General features: G+C 38.3%; 1 protein-coding gene across 1 annotated transcript; it reads right to left on the minus strand.

Moving 5' to 3' along the window:
* Positions 1-670: 670 nt before the first annotated feature.
* On the minus strand, positions 671-9,477 carry LOC139474522 (uncharacterized). Its single transcript, XM_071257575.1, has 6 exons — positions 8,986-9,477; positions 6,170-6,265; positions 4,332-5,061; positions 3,651-3,802; positions 3,170-3,216; positions 671-2,488 (listed from the first exon to the last, which is right to left on the minus strand). Exons 1-6 carry the CDS (start codon positions 9,137-9,139, stop codon positions 2,228-2,230), a joined length of 1,440 nt encoding a protein of 479 aa, XP_071113676.1. The 5' UTR covers positions 9,140-9,477; the 3' UTR covers positions 671-2,227.
* Positions 9,478-16,212: the final 6,735 nt, after the last annotated feature.

A 16,212-nucleotide genomic window follows, 5' to 3' on the forward strand; every position in this document is an offset into this window, starting at 1 on the left:
GCATTGAAATTGCTGACATATTGTTCAAAGCGACGTAAAATCCCTCACACAACGTTCATCTTGGGTGACTCTAATGATGGTTCAGATCGGTTACACGTAAACGTAAATTTCTGAATATTTATGTACTAGTTTTCATTGAAATATATTTCCGTTGAAATGAACACCAAACTAGACTCTCAGTGTCGGGATTTATTTTGCCTGATTTCAGATATAGAAGCATAACAATAAAAATACAAAAGTATTTCTCTCTTTACAAAGATTTCATTATTGATATTACCTTTCACATTCTTTTGGTTTAGTATTGCATGTTTATAAAACTTAATAGTGTCAAATGTAAGTTTGTTCTAATCATTGTCTGCCATTGTCATGATCAAATGGGTTAAGGTTTTTCTCAGATTACCAAACTATTACCTTAACTGCTGGATGACGGGAAAACTGGGCTACGAAAAGAAGATAAAGGACCAACACATATTTGAACGAGTTATTTTATGACATAAATACAAGTAAACATAATTAAATATGTAATTGTCCACACGTGCACTACATACGAAACCATAAATAGTCAACATAATATGTTGATATTACAGCAGGTTATTAAAATGTGCATCTATTGACAATAAATTTCCATTATATAGGCTCAAATAGCACGAAATAATGAGCGAAAAGCACCATCAAGTCAAACACAAAACAAAAACGATCCATAGCTGGGATTAATATATATCCCCTACCAGAACACTTCAAGAACAATGCCACGTTCCAAACGTTGGCCGCGCAACAACAACCTGAAAACGGTCAACTTCAGCTTTTGAGACTCTAAGCACCTTCTGACACTTCGCCATTAAACCTTCAGTATTTAACGTCTTCAGTTAAGCGCTACTGGGGCGCATTAAAACTGTTTATTTGAATACTTCGCTGCAAAAGGTACATCTGCACGAAGGTCTCAGAAAGAGAAAAATAGGACGCATGCAAGGAGTGAATAGTCCCTGCTTTGTGGGCATGATGCTTTCCTTTCACCTTTGGACGATTACGTGACACTAGAATAAAAAGCTAGATGAATGAACCCTCTTACAAAAATATATAAAAACATTGAACGATAAGTAAACAAGTAAATTATGTTGCTTGTGTTTAACATTGCTAAGATTTACGAAACCCTAATGGTTCCACTCTGTTTCTTTGGGCGTAACATCTAGTTTTTCTCGTTACTTCGATTATTTACTCGTTCTTTCAATTATTTTCTCGAAATAACGAGTTTTCTCGTTACTTCAAATATTTCAAGTTTATGTCAAACACTCAAAATTTCATTTTTTTCCGACTTGCTTCGATTATTTTCTTATTATTTCGATTATTTTCTCGTGCTTTCGAGTATTTTCTTGTTATTTTTCAAGCATATTTCAAAACTCTAAATTGCTACTTTTTCCTCCTTATTTCAATTATTTTCTGGAAATTAAGAGTTTTTTTCTCCTTAATACGGTTATTTTCTCGTAATTTTGATTATTTTTCGTTAATTAAGTTTATTTCAAAATTTCGAGTCTGGAAAAAAACTTGTAATTACGAGATAACGATCGACATAAGAAGGAAAATCTCGAAGAAACGAGACTAGAAACAAATGATTATAATAACGAGAAAACGTTATATAAAAAAGTTATACCAAAATGGCACATAAGGCCCTCCGTAGAAATTAACATTATATGTAAATGTAACATGATTGTATCTCATTCTCTTATCCGTTTAAAAGAAATTTGAAAATAGATTTGCTCTGACTCAAATTGACCATTAATATCAGTATATTCCAGAATGAGCATGAACATGAAAGCTTTAATTTATCCACCTCAGTTTTACTAAAATAGCTATCTGCTAGTAGTAGAAAGCAGCATGAGACAAATAAGGATACGTATCTATAGTTTGTTATGTAGATAAACTTTCTTTTATGAGACAACAACAATGAAGGATTAAACATAAACCGTTTCGTAAGGTTTATGCGACCAACTAAATTATACTGATTTCACACAATTTACTACAGTTACTACGTCAAACGCTCAGTGCGAGTTGACTGCAAATATACACTCAGTGCCAGTGGGTGCTTGCCAGGGGCAAGTCACAGGAGCTCTGTTTTTAGATGGTTGCAATTGGACTGCTCACAACATGTAACCAATATGTCCTCACTGTATGTTTCATTGAACTTTTCATTATTTTCCTCTCCACTTGCCATTTCTTTGAATGGCGATAGTCACTGCCAACTGCCGACGGTATCCACTTTTTTATTTCGTTTCTTTTCGCATGCATGCTTGAGTGGTATTTCTTCAACGTGTCTTTTCTCTGCCTTGTCTTTAGCTCTGGATTTATAAGGAGCAAACATCATCATGGGTCTTCTGTCACGCTCTAATGGGATTCGATATTCCTTGGGAATGGTCACTGTGGGATGTTCAGTAAAATCTTCAATCCATCTTGTTACCAAAGGTCCCTTTTGGATTTTTGGAAGATTGGCTAACTGTGATGAAAAATACATTATATCGGAACGATGATGTAGATGTTATATCTCAATATAAACTAAATAATACTCGGCTAACCATGGCGAATTAATAGAAAATATTCATTTGACTTACTTTGAGTCAAGAGAACATACATCACCGAACGAAACATCTTCACAGTGACCTTGACAATATACAGAGGTCTAACAGTAACCTTTCAGTTGCCAGTCCCACCTAGTAAGTACCAAGTTTCAGTAACGAACAGAAATAATACTGGTAAAGACATGGTTTAAGGTAATCACACAAAAGAACAGTGTCACTCAAAATACTTCCCCAAATATATTAGATGTATTACATTTGCTATGATATCCAATATGTCCAAGTACCATGCATAAAAGACGAAACACCAAGCGACGTTTAAGCAACACGTTTTAAGTATACACATTCATTATGCCTACGTGATGTTTTTTGACATTTCTCGAGATAAAATTAGATGCAACATTAATTCAGTGCATATTAATATCCTCGAAGCAGGATTGTCTACACCAATGTGTCATCTAAGTTTCTCAAAGCAGGGATAGTCTGCACATCATTGTATGAATCAATGACTCTCATTCTACTCAAATATGTGATTGTTCAAATTTCAAGTACTCATGGATCATAAACATGTACTAACGAATACATAAGATACGTTTACTTACCCGCGGTCGTGATATCTCCGTTTGCGTTGATTTTCTTACACGCATTTCTACAAAAGATAAGTATCTTCAGTGCTTTTTGATATGTGTCTGCATTAAAAACTGCTTGATTTGATAACACAAATAGTGACCATACGTATTATTGAATACATGCTGCTATTGATAAACGTACGTCTTTTAGTCACCTGATATGTTTGATTTTTATCTGTTAATTTGTTTCACATGATATCGGTGATAATTAGTAATACCTCACAGTTTTACGAAACGGTGACTGCTTTTTACGTTTTTTACCATGTATAATTTAATCTATGGCTGGGATATTGCTGATAGGTATACTGATTTGCACTTGGCTACAACTTCTATCTACAGCAGTGATTCCATGCTGTTTTTGCAAATATTTCACATGGGTGTAAATACATTTTATATCTATATATTCACTGTAAATTGATCGGATATGTCTAATGAGGAGAATCAAGGCACATACCACCGGCTAACTCTGTTTCAAAAATCCACACGTTTGTGCTTGGACTGTCATTTTTCACACCGGAACACTCGGAGACATAATGCTCGACACGTGTCATCTCAACACATTCTTTTGTATTGCCTTGTTCCACGTCCAGCAATGGGTTGCCTTCCCTGTAGAAACGAGCATGTATGAATAAGTTACGTATGTCGTTTCACCACATCATATCATGTATATACCGACGTTTCTATCTACATGATCCACGCAACTGGGATACGATGACATGCATCAACCAAGTCAGCGAGCCTGACCACCCGTAAAAGGCGACTAACGGGATCGAGTGGTCAGACTCGTTGACGTGGTTGATGCATGTCATCGTTCCCCAATTGCGTAAATCGATGCTCATGATGTTAATCACTGGATTTTCTGGTCAATGCTCGATCATTTACAGACCGCCATCATATAGCTGGAATATTGCTGAGTGCGGCGTTAAACTACAAACAAACAAACATGAGCGTGTTGCGAAACCGAGATTTAGAAAAGGATTTTAAATTCTACAGCAGTCATCTATTAACCTTATAGGGACATGTGAATATCTATGATAACAGAGGCACGAACAATTCAAGTGGGTGACAGTAGGGGATAATATACTAGTTCATCACTTTTTGCATGTATGCGTGTCTGCTACATTTTCAAACCTACATCAACCTTTCCAAGTCAGTTATCCGACGGTGGGCAGGTGTCAGTTCAAGGAGAGTTGAACTGGTTTTGGCAAGTCGAACAGCAACTTCTGAGGCCAAAAATGGAGCCCAGGATGTCACCTGTCGTCTTCCGATTTCTTTCACACCGTCCAACGCCTCCATGAGGAACAGTAGTTCATCTTGTGTAAGAAACACATCCTTTCTCTCAGTACTGTCTTTGTGAAAGCAGCAGAATGTTTCCGACAAACCGATACACCTGAGGAAGCTACCAACTGCATCTCGCAGTTTGTCTTGATCCATCAAAAGCGAAGTTTTAATGGCAAAAAGTGACTCCAGCTTCATATCTTCTATTCTAATCTTTGAATCATTTGTTAGATCCAGCACTTCTGACATTACACTAACGCATGACTTATTCCGAAGGAGAAAAGTCATTTTCCTTCCTACCAGTTTATTATATTCCTCACTTTTACTCAGTTTGTTTGAATCCCTCACGAGACTAAATACAATTGGGGGATAGTCCTTTGTGAAAATGCAGACATCTCTTTCTAGGCACTCGGGGACTTTTGCTTCTTCCCTCCGTGTAACTGCGTTAAGTGTCACCAGTAAACACTTTGCAGTGTACACAAATGCACCTTCCCAAAATGAATCTTCGCAGACAAGTCTTTTTCTCACATGGCTCACAGATGCATCAGAATCGTCACAAGATCGAGGGTAAATTACCACCTCATTCCCTGTTCAAATACAAATATCAAATACATTAGTAGATGCCTAAAGTATGAATTGTACCAGTGGCGCGAGTTTAATTGACATGAACATGATACAGTTAGGAGATAACCATTCTGTGTTTTAACAGGTTAACTGTAGAGTTAACCGCGCTAAATTGAATTATGAACCGAACCTGACAGACATATGATAAATTACACTCATACCTCCCCATGCTCCATTCTACCATGACTAAATAAAACGCGAGCTCTTTCGTGTCAGAAAATATATTGAGGGACGCGGCATGGGTTGAGTCCAGAGTGTTGAGTGGGTTGTCGATCAGAATATACGGAATCACCGACAACAACCTTTTAACAAAATAAGTCGCTCCATATGCTCAAGCAGTTTCTTTACACCCTAACATTTGACCGGCATTCAAAACATGTAAACACGGCAACTTGGTAAGCTAACATAAGGCCTGCACCCCTAAAGAAAACTAAGCAGGACTTGCAAAGATTTCGTTCTACGCCGCACGTCACTATTATGACGACACATCGCTCATTGTGACACAGTAGATCACATCGTACAAAGAAAAGCACAAAAAGCAAGCTCTCTGTTGTTCTCGAAGCTTGAAATACATTCTCTTTGCAGATTTCTATCGTGTTTTCAGCGTGAAAATATTGCCACACATTCTTCGAATATCGTAGTAACGGCAACTTTGCATTTTGTAGTACATAATTGAACGTATAATTATTGAAATATGCCTACCGACAATGACTGTGGAAGAAGTACTATCAAATATATCTATGCTTCCGCTTTTACGCGGCCGACACATCGGCTGTTACAATCCGAGGGCGTTTATTGTGATTTGATACTTCTGACTGACCAGTCAAAGTCGAGTTTTTACAAAATTCATGGTTGAATTTTAATTTACAATTTTACAATTTTAAGTATTTGGACTGGGGTACTACAAAATATTGTCTCGAACTCTCAAAACATCCCGCATTACTCTGGACCACTATTCAATCAATGATAAGGACACTCCTTTCTAACTTCGTCGATGAAGAATTTACACCCTAAATGTAATACCGTGATGCTATTTTGGCGCTGCTACGCCAAAAACGTTATAAATCTTACCTGCCACCTTTGAGAAAATATCTTCTATCATTGCGTCATATGATACATCTCTGTTCACACCACAAAGGAAGCTTGTTTGATCGCTTATCTGAAACACTATAGACAATTATTAATAGTATGCATTTCATATGCGTACTTCTTATCGGCTTATCGGGTGAATATTATGAATATTATGATCGGATCAATTGCAGAGCGGTGATGAACGAGTTTTCTCGAAATCAGTCATGCCAAGTGAAGTGTATTCTCGTGAAACACAACATTTAATACTTAGGTATCTCGTGTGTCCGCCATGTGCATTGATGACTGCCGTGCTACATCGATACATGGAATGGATGAGGCTGCTGATGAAGGCCATAGGCACTTGAGCCCTCACTCTGAGGAACGCCTGACTCAGTTCAGCTGCAGTTGTCGGCCTTGGTCATTCAGCCGCCTTTGAATCTCGTCCGACAGGTGCTCAATTGGATTTAAACCGGGACTGAGGGCAGGCCACTGCATGGTTATGATGCCATTCTGCTGGAGTGGACACGGGCGTGGTGGCGACGACGTGCCAAGTGAGGTATGGCGTGTGGTCTCAAGACTTGATCAATGTACCGAGCTCCTGTGACACCATTGCCTCTCCCTGGATCGATTTTCTGGAAGACCACAGGCCCGACCCTCTGTGCAAGACCAATTCCACACCACACCATGATGCTCGGACCACCCTACGAGTCTCTCTCAACAACACAAGCATCCGAATAGCGTTCCCCGCGGCGTCGCCAGACTCTCTCTCTCTGCCATCTGCTGTTGAGATACAGTTACGGCTATCGTCTAAGAAGAGAACTCTTCTCCACTGCTGGTGGCACCAATGCTAGTGCTTCGTTGCCCACTGAAGACGGTCCTGGCGATGACTTGGTGTCAGAATGGGTGCTCGGTGTGGTCTGTAACAACGGAGGCGTCTACTCGTCAATCGTCGACGCACGGTGTCCGCATTAATTTGTCGCTGGTGTGTGCCCATGGTCTGTCGAGCTGTCGCACAATCTGACGATTCTGACGTCGGGTAGTGACCCTTGGTCTTTCACTACGTGGTCGGTCATCTGTAGTGTTGGTGGTCTGGTACCGTTGCTGGAGCCTGTATATGGTCCTTATGTGGACTTGAAATGCATTTGCTGCTTGCCGGGCGGTTTGTCCAGCTTTCAATCCAGGGCTTGGAGTTGCTGATTTCTTTCTTTCAATCTTGCAATTGGCATATGGTAGAAATTCAGTAACAAATGAATGTAATTACCCGATCTGGGTGGATTTTTTTAGGGCAAGAAATTGGGGAACGCATGTGGATTTCAATTTGCACGGAACTCACGTGCATCGGGTTACCATGGCCATTGCCGTGATGCGTTTGGGAGATCAGTTTTATTGTCATTTGCTTTGGTTTTTTATCATCAAATTTCATTTTTCTGGACAAGGTAATGTTAAATTTTAGAAACGTTGACAAGAATTACCCAGATGTTTAAATGACAACTTTATATGCAATGTAACTTGGGGTGGCGTTTCTTTTGCGGTTCAGTATATATATGGCACATCTACAAACACATGCAAAGGCAAGTCAACTGTTCACCTGACAATGAACTTCATATTTCTACCATAAAACGTTTTGAAAGCTTACTGAGGCCGTGAATTTTGTAGTCTTGATCAATCAACTTTTGAGCACGCTCTTTGTCATCGTGGTAGAAATGTCTGATTGTACCTAAAAGGTTATGAAATGTAGATACCAAAGCCTGGAGCTGCTGGAACATTGCTCGACATAAAGGGAACGTTGAAAGTTAAAGTCCTCCCTTTCGCCATACAGAATTGTGGAGACTTTTTGTCACTGTTAATCGTTATGTATAGATCGAAATATGATTCTCTGAGTTAACTTAAATGTCAATTCACATGTCTTCCTGAATGCTCGCAGTGTCAAGGTATTTCGATGTGCGTTCTTACTGTTAGGTGGATTATGGGCAGGTAATAAAATTCAGGGGCTATTCACACAGGACAAACTTTTCAAGTGTAATTGACAAGACAACATTGTCAAGTGGAAGTCGTCTTTCAATCTTTACAGCGCTACCATTTGAAAGGCAGGAGGTATTCCGAGCTGATTTCTTTTTCACGCAAGTCGCGATCGTGTTCCACACCCTGCGATTATTTGTGTTGACAAAGGAGAGCGTATCGAAGTATTTGTGAATTTTCACTTCTTGAAAAGTGGCATGTTTAGGAGTAGTGGTGCGGTTGTTGATGATCAGTTTCTAATGTGTTGTAGTGGTATGTTGTCAAAGTCGCTGTAGCAACATTAGTAGTACTGATGGTAGTAGTAGTAGTAGTAGTAGTAGTAGTAGTAGTAACAGTAGTAGTAGTTGTAGTAGTAGTAGTAGCAGTGGTATTTGCAGTTGTTGATTATAAGTTTCATGTGTAGATGTTCTAGTAGTAATAGTAGTATGTTGTCATATAGTCGCTGTAGTAAAATTAGTAGTATTGGTGGTAGTAGCAGCAGCAGTAGTAGTAGTAGTAGTAGAAGTAGTAGTAGTAGTAGTGGTGGTAGTTATTGAAAAAGTACCAGTTGTGATTTAGGCGCATTAGAAATCCAGGTGGCATATATGACAGTTTGACACTTCTTACTATGGACGTCCTGCGAATACCCTATGAAGATCATCGTCCGAAACCGTCGGATTGATACCAGACCCAAGCATGTTTTTTTTTTCTGACGATCTATATATGAGCGCGACCTGAATCTTCTTCAAAACGTTCAGTCAAAGTATTCAAAGTATTCTTACATTTGACTAATTTAATACGTATTAAGATGAACATACCTTTGAAATAATTTTCTTCAACATAATCGTTTTTGGACGTTGTTCTTGCAGAGGAGCTTGTATCCTCTAAATCAGTTGTTGACCAGACAGTATCTCCTACTGGTGAATATGAGAGATATGATGAGCTCAGACTTGAACCACTAACAGATGCCATTCCGTTTTCAATGCGACATATTCATATCATGAAGTGTGTGTTTAAGACATTCCAGCACTTGTGAATTTGTCCAACCACTTATCAAACGGCATTTGAGTAATTCCTTTTTTCCCACCTTCAACAGTCTCATAAGCTTCTGGCCCCCTTTCATAAAAGACAATTCCAGCAACAGACCGAACTGAAATTTCTAAAACTATTCCCAATTGTCCAACATCATGAAAATCTACTGCTATTAGACCATGTCCTTCACTGACAGATTTGTCTCTTCCAAGAATGAGAACAGTGTTAAGTTTGTCCAACAAACACTTCTTTAATCTGTCCTGGTCAAATCTCAATTTCAATCCTTTTATGACAGGGTGTTTTGATGATGAATTTGTGTTGCTTTCTTCCTCTATGCCAACATAATATGAGCCACCACCCTCAAGTTTCGACATGCAGCTCATATATTCCTGAAAACGCAATTGTTTCCATATAAAGTCAGCCAATTCTTCAGGTTTATCTTCAAATTGCTGACCATAAAATGCTTTCAGCTGTATACTTCTATGTTCATGCAAACTTTGCAGGTCGGGTAGAGTCCTTTTAATCACTGGAGCAGACACTTTGCTTTGTGATGAATTGGACAGTATGTGCAAAAGATTTGAAGCTGTTGGTCTTTCGATTTGGTGATCAGATGTTACTTTAGTATTATATTCAACTGTGAATACACTTTTTGAGTTAGATATAGTCACCACCACGAAGTCAAAAAAGCTCTGGAAACCATGCTTCTTGTGAAGCCATTCTCTCGCATATGCATCAGTAAAGAGGCATCCGTCCCCAGGTAGCACATTTTTCAAACTTTGATCAACTGCTTGATCAAAATAACCGAGGAACAAATCATCTTTTGACTGGCCCTGTAGATGAACCAACAACACACCACCACGTGAATTTCCTATGGCTGAAACGTTACGTTCAAATTTCCTTAAAAGTTTTTTCTTGTCTTTATTTTTCTTGTTTTTAGTAAGCAGGACTACATCAACATGTAAAATGAGTGTGTTAGGTTCCGGTGATGTTTTAATGAAGGACTTCAATGCGGCTAAACATCTTTTACATTTCTCTGAAAGATAAATTCCATATTATGTTTTCATTTTATACGGGATGATATGCGCATTTTGCCATTATGAAGGTATAAATATTGCCTACATGTATACATGACTGATTAAGGGAGAAGTGCTTATTTGGTGTCATAATTCAATGTCATCCAAGTTGGGTTTGCTTTTACTACTTTGCATTACTAAATCAATTCCTACAATGACACGCCGTCAGCACCATAGTCTGTCAGACCATACGGTCCCCATTTTTAGAAGGAATATCGGGGATCTATTCCGACCCAAATTGCAATTAAATTTATTATGATACAAATATTTATAACAAAAGTTATTATTAATATTTATCTATTCTGAGACATATATGAAACCAAAACATAGTCCATGAATAACGATTAACTCATCTGATACTCACTTGTAGCCTCGTCCATTACGATCCATATCTGATGAAAGCGTACTCATCTCTAAAAATAAAAATATATGTAAAGCATCTATTTAATACATAATTATGACAAAATGCTGAAATATTTTTCAGAAGCATTTCTGATGCGATATCTATATCAGCCAGAAGTACGATAGATCCGGGGTAGAATAGATCTTCCGCAACCTATGCTTGCCGTAAAGGTTGACTATGCTTGTCGTAAGAGGCGACTAACGGGATCGGGTGATCAGACTCGCTGACTTGGTTCATGCATGCCATCGTATCCCCATTGCGTGAATCGATGCTCATGATGTCAATCACTGTCACTGTCACATAGATGGAATATTGCTATGTGCGGCGTTAAACAGCAAACTATCAAACAGAAGTAAGGTCAGCTGATATTCATGGATAATAAAATACTCGTTCTCGTTAGAAACCATAGAAAAAACATGTGTGTTACGTTTTTTATGACGGAATTCATAGTATCTTTAACAGTGTAATGTATACAATTCCATTGTTGTTTGATGGTAATGGAACTGTACCCTTCATAACACTGAATAATATCAATGGAGAACTCTAAAAGTCTTTGACATGAAAACCGTTATATTATTGGCCCTGTATGGGATTCCACCATCTGATGTTCTGTCCTTTGCCCTCGAATTCAGTACATGACCATGGTTTGTACAAACTCGATTATATATAAATTGGATTACTGATAAACAACTTTCACTCAGTTCACGTAGGTACATTGTTTCATAAAATTCGTATTTTAGTGGTAATAAAAACAAGGACGTTTCTGTATTAAAATTCAGCTCAGGTGAGCAAGAACTAATAGCGTAGTTACATATGAATAGTTCTTACCTGTCTAAACGTTTGTGACACAGTTTGTGACACAACGTATGCCACTCAACCACGGAACGCGGGCATGGATGAACCTGTGTGCACATGCGATGTGTTTTATTTACAAAGATTGGCGTTTTTCTTAACGATTGTGCAACATTCATACGCATGCAGCTCAAATGGTTGTGCTGTTTACCTGGTAACATGACAACAGGCATAACATAATCAAGGAGATTGATTCAATGTTATTGATCCGAAACGCATATGGAAAGGAGACGCTCCATGTAGTGTTGTTTCGCAATAAAATCAATTGCGGAGTCTGTAACTTTTTTTAGTTTTGACTGGAGCTAGAAACACAGGGATCGTCAACGAGGATGGGAATGACTTACATACATCGCTACGGAACATTATATTTGATGGACATTATCAATAAGTAACTTTTGGTGAATATAGTGACTCAAATGAAGATTCGCAAACCTATGTGGAACGCGTTGAAGTTACATTTCTCTGGTGCAATAATATGATTTCGTTATTTCCATGCTATAGTGGCCATGGGATGGGGTTGGGTGCATATACACTATTGAAGGATTGTACGCCCCAGGATAAACCTGTAGTAAGGTTCATAGCACCATATCAAGGGGTCATGTTTTTTTGTTAGGTGTAAAGGAAAGTGGTTACAAACGCTGAACGTACAAGCGATTTACGATGCAACGATGGTATCATTTTGTTTCGGCTTTTTTCGCGAGTAATTTTGTAATGCCCTATTCAATGAAACGCATTGACACGTCGTGACCGCCCTACAATGCTCTGTGGAATACGTCGGACAGTATCGTTACACATAAAGCAGTCTTAAAAGCACTGAGATGTCACGTTAACAGTTGATAGCTTTATTCATTAATAAAAGTGGTAATGTTATGCAAAATATCAGGTAGGAATTGAACCGAAATAACTAGAACAGTCTGAATGCGTTTAAATGAGCTCTACTTCGCTGGCACCTTTTCAAAGTGGCACAAAACGGTCCACGGACGATCACTTTTTGGAATGTCGTTGAAATTTAATGCTCAGCGGTACACATGCGTTGTTTAATTTTTGATTACAGGATCCTCGTTATTTTGGCGTAGGTGAGGTGGGGCTATCACATACCACCACCACCGATACACATACACACAAAAACACACACACACACACACACACACACACAAACACACACACACACACACACACACACACACACACACACACACACACACGCACACAATGCACATATACATTCATCTGTAAGTACACAGTGAGACGTATTATATATAATTACCTCACGTGTACAGAATAAGTGTCTAGATCGCAATAAAGAAATGTCTGCACCGCGTACATGGGTAAAACCTTCCTTTATAAGCAACGTGTATCGATTACTTTTTCAGACACTATCAATCTTCGTGCTGGTTCACCATCTAATAAAAGACAAGGACGTCCTTACATAGATTGCTTGGGACCTATTCTAAGCAGCCGTTATGAAATCACTATATACGTAACTTATCAAAGGCACCCGGGGGCACGGGTGGCCCAGTCGTCTAAGGCGCCGCGATTCGCTGTGCAGAGTTGCGTCCCTTGGGCACGCCAGAAACATATGATTGTGGGTTCGAATCCCGGTTCACGCCAATTATGTTTCTAGGTTTGTCAGCACCATACCCGTGCTCGTGGGTTTCACCGAAGTGGTAAACGTCTGAGACCTGCATCTCTTCGGGCTTTCCTCCAACATTAAGCTGACACGCCGTGATATAACTGGAATACTGTTAAAAGCGGCGTTAAACCCAACTCACTTACTATCAAAGGCACCTGAACCAACCACGAGGCCATTCAAACATATGGTTGGCTTAGTGTTTATCTTTGATAACATATCACGACACGTCACAAAAGATATGCACCATATTATGTTTACATTTATTTAGCAGTATACCTAACTTTACGTACAGCCAATATAGGCACAGTTGAATGTGTTTGTGCATGTGGTAAAGTCCACCATACCTTCATTACAAAAGGAGCGAAACTGTACGTACAGCTTATGCATAAACCTGACCTGGCTTATTCCATCTACCAATACGGCGTAACGATACCGATCAGAGCAATTGCTTTCTCACCAACCAAATTAAAGCTAACATCGTTTTGTGCAATAAACCTAGGCAGATTGCGCTTATGTATGAAATCACATTGTAACCAGACACTGGTCGTATGAATACCTGAATAGTTAAGATAACCTCACCCAACAGAGTATGTGTATATCAGATGAAATATCAAAAGGCTAAATATTTGTATAAATGAAGTATTTGTATAATTTTGACAGAAACTAAAGAAGTGTGAAAAAACATATCATTGGCGATACCTCGATAGAAAATTTATCGATCGAGCTATCAATAGATGTGTTGGATGAATTGATATACACACAACTTTCTTAAACAAAGTTTGAACTTGTTTTAGTATTCGAAAAGATAATATCGGAGTTGAACAATAAACACATCAGAAGTATGTGGATACAACTTTCAACAGAATTCCAGATCAAAGTCTGAAATATTTGATTGGTGAGTGAACCCTCTTTATACAGTTTTAAACTGTACGTTTCAATGGGGCTTCTAATCCCTTCTATGTCTCTCCTATTGACCAATCAGATTCCACCTCTCATATAACTTCAATTGCAATTGCTTCAAACAAAATGGCGGTGCTCCGTCAAGACAATCTGATCGATTATCAAGATCTATATTGTAACACAACGGGTCTTACCTCGCGAAGTGCATCAAATCGCTTGAGCACCTTGATTAAAAAGATATCTGTTGACGCCCATTTGGCGAAGCACATGTTTTGCAAATCCTTCAGTCGACCGAAACCTACACGTGTTATTTACAAACCGGATGTCTAGTTCATTACGTGATTTTGACTGGACTATGCATAGACTCGTTAGACAAGCCAAAGTGTAACTCCAAAATTCCAGCCTAGTTCGGCAAGGATGGAAGCAGGAAATTTATAGTCAGTTAACACCCTTGACACAGGATCAGGATCCTCATGCAGTGCTACCGTAAGATCTTTGACAGTGAACAAAAGATGTTTTGGCAGAACGACTACTTGACTGATGTTTCTCCTGCCTCAACATTACGATAGTTGTTGAGTCGGTTGAGTCTCAATTATGATAGGTATCAACGAGTAGACCTGTAACATAGATAAAATCAACCATTTTTGACAATTGTACCAATTACTTTTTATAATGCGTTGTATATATGTATATAAGGTTGTTCACTACTCAGTCTGCTTGTTTACAACACATATCATAATTAGTTGTCTGTCAATCTCTATCTCAGGTATATTACTCTCACAGCATAATCAGGTTAATGGGTCAGTTCATTCTTGTTTTAGGGGTAGTCTGGTTATTCTATTTTATATAACTGTTTTACTGTCTTGATCAAAGGCCTGAAGGCTAGCTAGTTCTTTGTCTTGATTGATGATTTTAAATATCTGTGTCACCAGCCATCTTAACGCCTCTGACCATTTGTCACTATCATCACAAGTTCACAGGTTAGTTAATATTATTACTTTCTAAACTTAGTCTATTGTCTAAAAGTATATTAATCTTACTGATTGCATTAAATAACTTATAGTAATCTTATATTTGTGATATTGTAAATCGTTAGCGATTTATGAGCATGAATGTTATGAATGGGTTCATGAAACAATGTGTTAGATTTCAGTGTTATGGCTGCGCACTATTTCAATTGTCTAATTGCAAATTGTAAGCTTTATCCGTATGAATATTATCTGATATGTTATAATCAGGAATATTGTAAATATGAACATAATGCTAGTTAGGAAATATATATGTTGTCTGCGTTGTGTATTCATGATCAGCAATGTTCGATAGTATATGAATGTTATTTATCATGTAGGCTACCGCATATGACATATTGGAAGGGTTGGCCGCCACTCAGACCGAAAGCAATGCTCCCGTGTCACCCACAGGGTATGCCTTTGTTGTAGTTTGTTTCATCTTGATATGCCCAGATGATAATGTCATAAATATAAGCCTATTTCAATTACACCTGTATACATGTTTCGTATACAATCAGTAATGTTCAGCTGGTAGGTAATATATAGCAATTTGTTTATGATTAACTTATCATGAAATTCTTATGCTGCAGACCTGACATACATATGCAGGGACTAAACAATGAGATTTTAATTAATTGTTCTTTATGCAATATTTAATTGATTTATATATTTATGTGATAGATGTGTTTAGGAATACGTATTGCCTATTTTATTGTTATAACAGAGTGTCATGCAATAGCGACATTACATAGCGGAAATAAACAGGTGTCTCACGCCCCGCCGCCTTGATCCTCATTAACTAGAAAATACAAATCCAGGATAAATCTAAAGTTAAATGTTTTCCTATGATATGGCACTATCAGGTAGCTGATTATGCCCTAAATACTCTGACCAATGCATGACCAGAATCGCGTGCTATCCGCGCATATATTATAAAGAAGTGCCATCCCCAAACATGCAATCCAATTCATCGACATGGTGGTTTAGTTCTAGCTGATTGAAACAACAGAGCTATTAAAGCTACGGCAGTACATTGAACACCATTGAAAAGTTTCTTGGTCAAAATTTTGGAATGAGAGTTCAAAATACGTTGTGTCGTATTTAAAATTGGAAAAGGCATGTGAATTTTGCTGTTGTTTATG

Source organism: Haliotis cracherodii, unplaced genomic scaffold (genome assembly GCF_022045235.1).
Source record: "Haliotis cracherodii isolate W230 unplaced genomic scaffold, xgHalCrac1.p SCAF_3, whole genome shotgun sequence".
NCBI classification, from domain to species: Eukaryota; Metazoa; Mollusca; class Gastropoda; order Lepetellida; family Haliotidae; genus Haliotis; species Haliotis cracherodii.

Excerpts from the sequence above, each read along its gene's own strand:
- LOC139474522 (XM_071257575.1), bottom strand. The coding sequence starts at position 9,139 with ATGGCATCTGTTAGTGGTTCAAGTCTGAGCTCATCATATCTCTCATAT. Across the intron at positions 6,266-8,985 it reads TGAAGAAAATTATTTCAAAG|TGTTTCAGATAAGCGATCAA; the intron begins GTATGTTCATCT and ends AATTGTCTATAG. Across the intron at positions 3,803-4,331 it reads ACTGACTTGGAAAGGTTGAT|GGAAGGCAACCCATTGCTGG; the intron begins GTAGGTTTGAAA and ends TCGTTTCTACAG.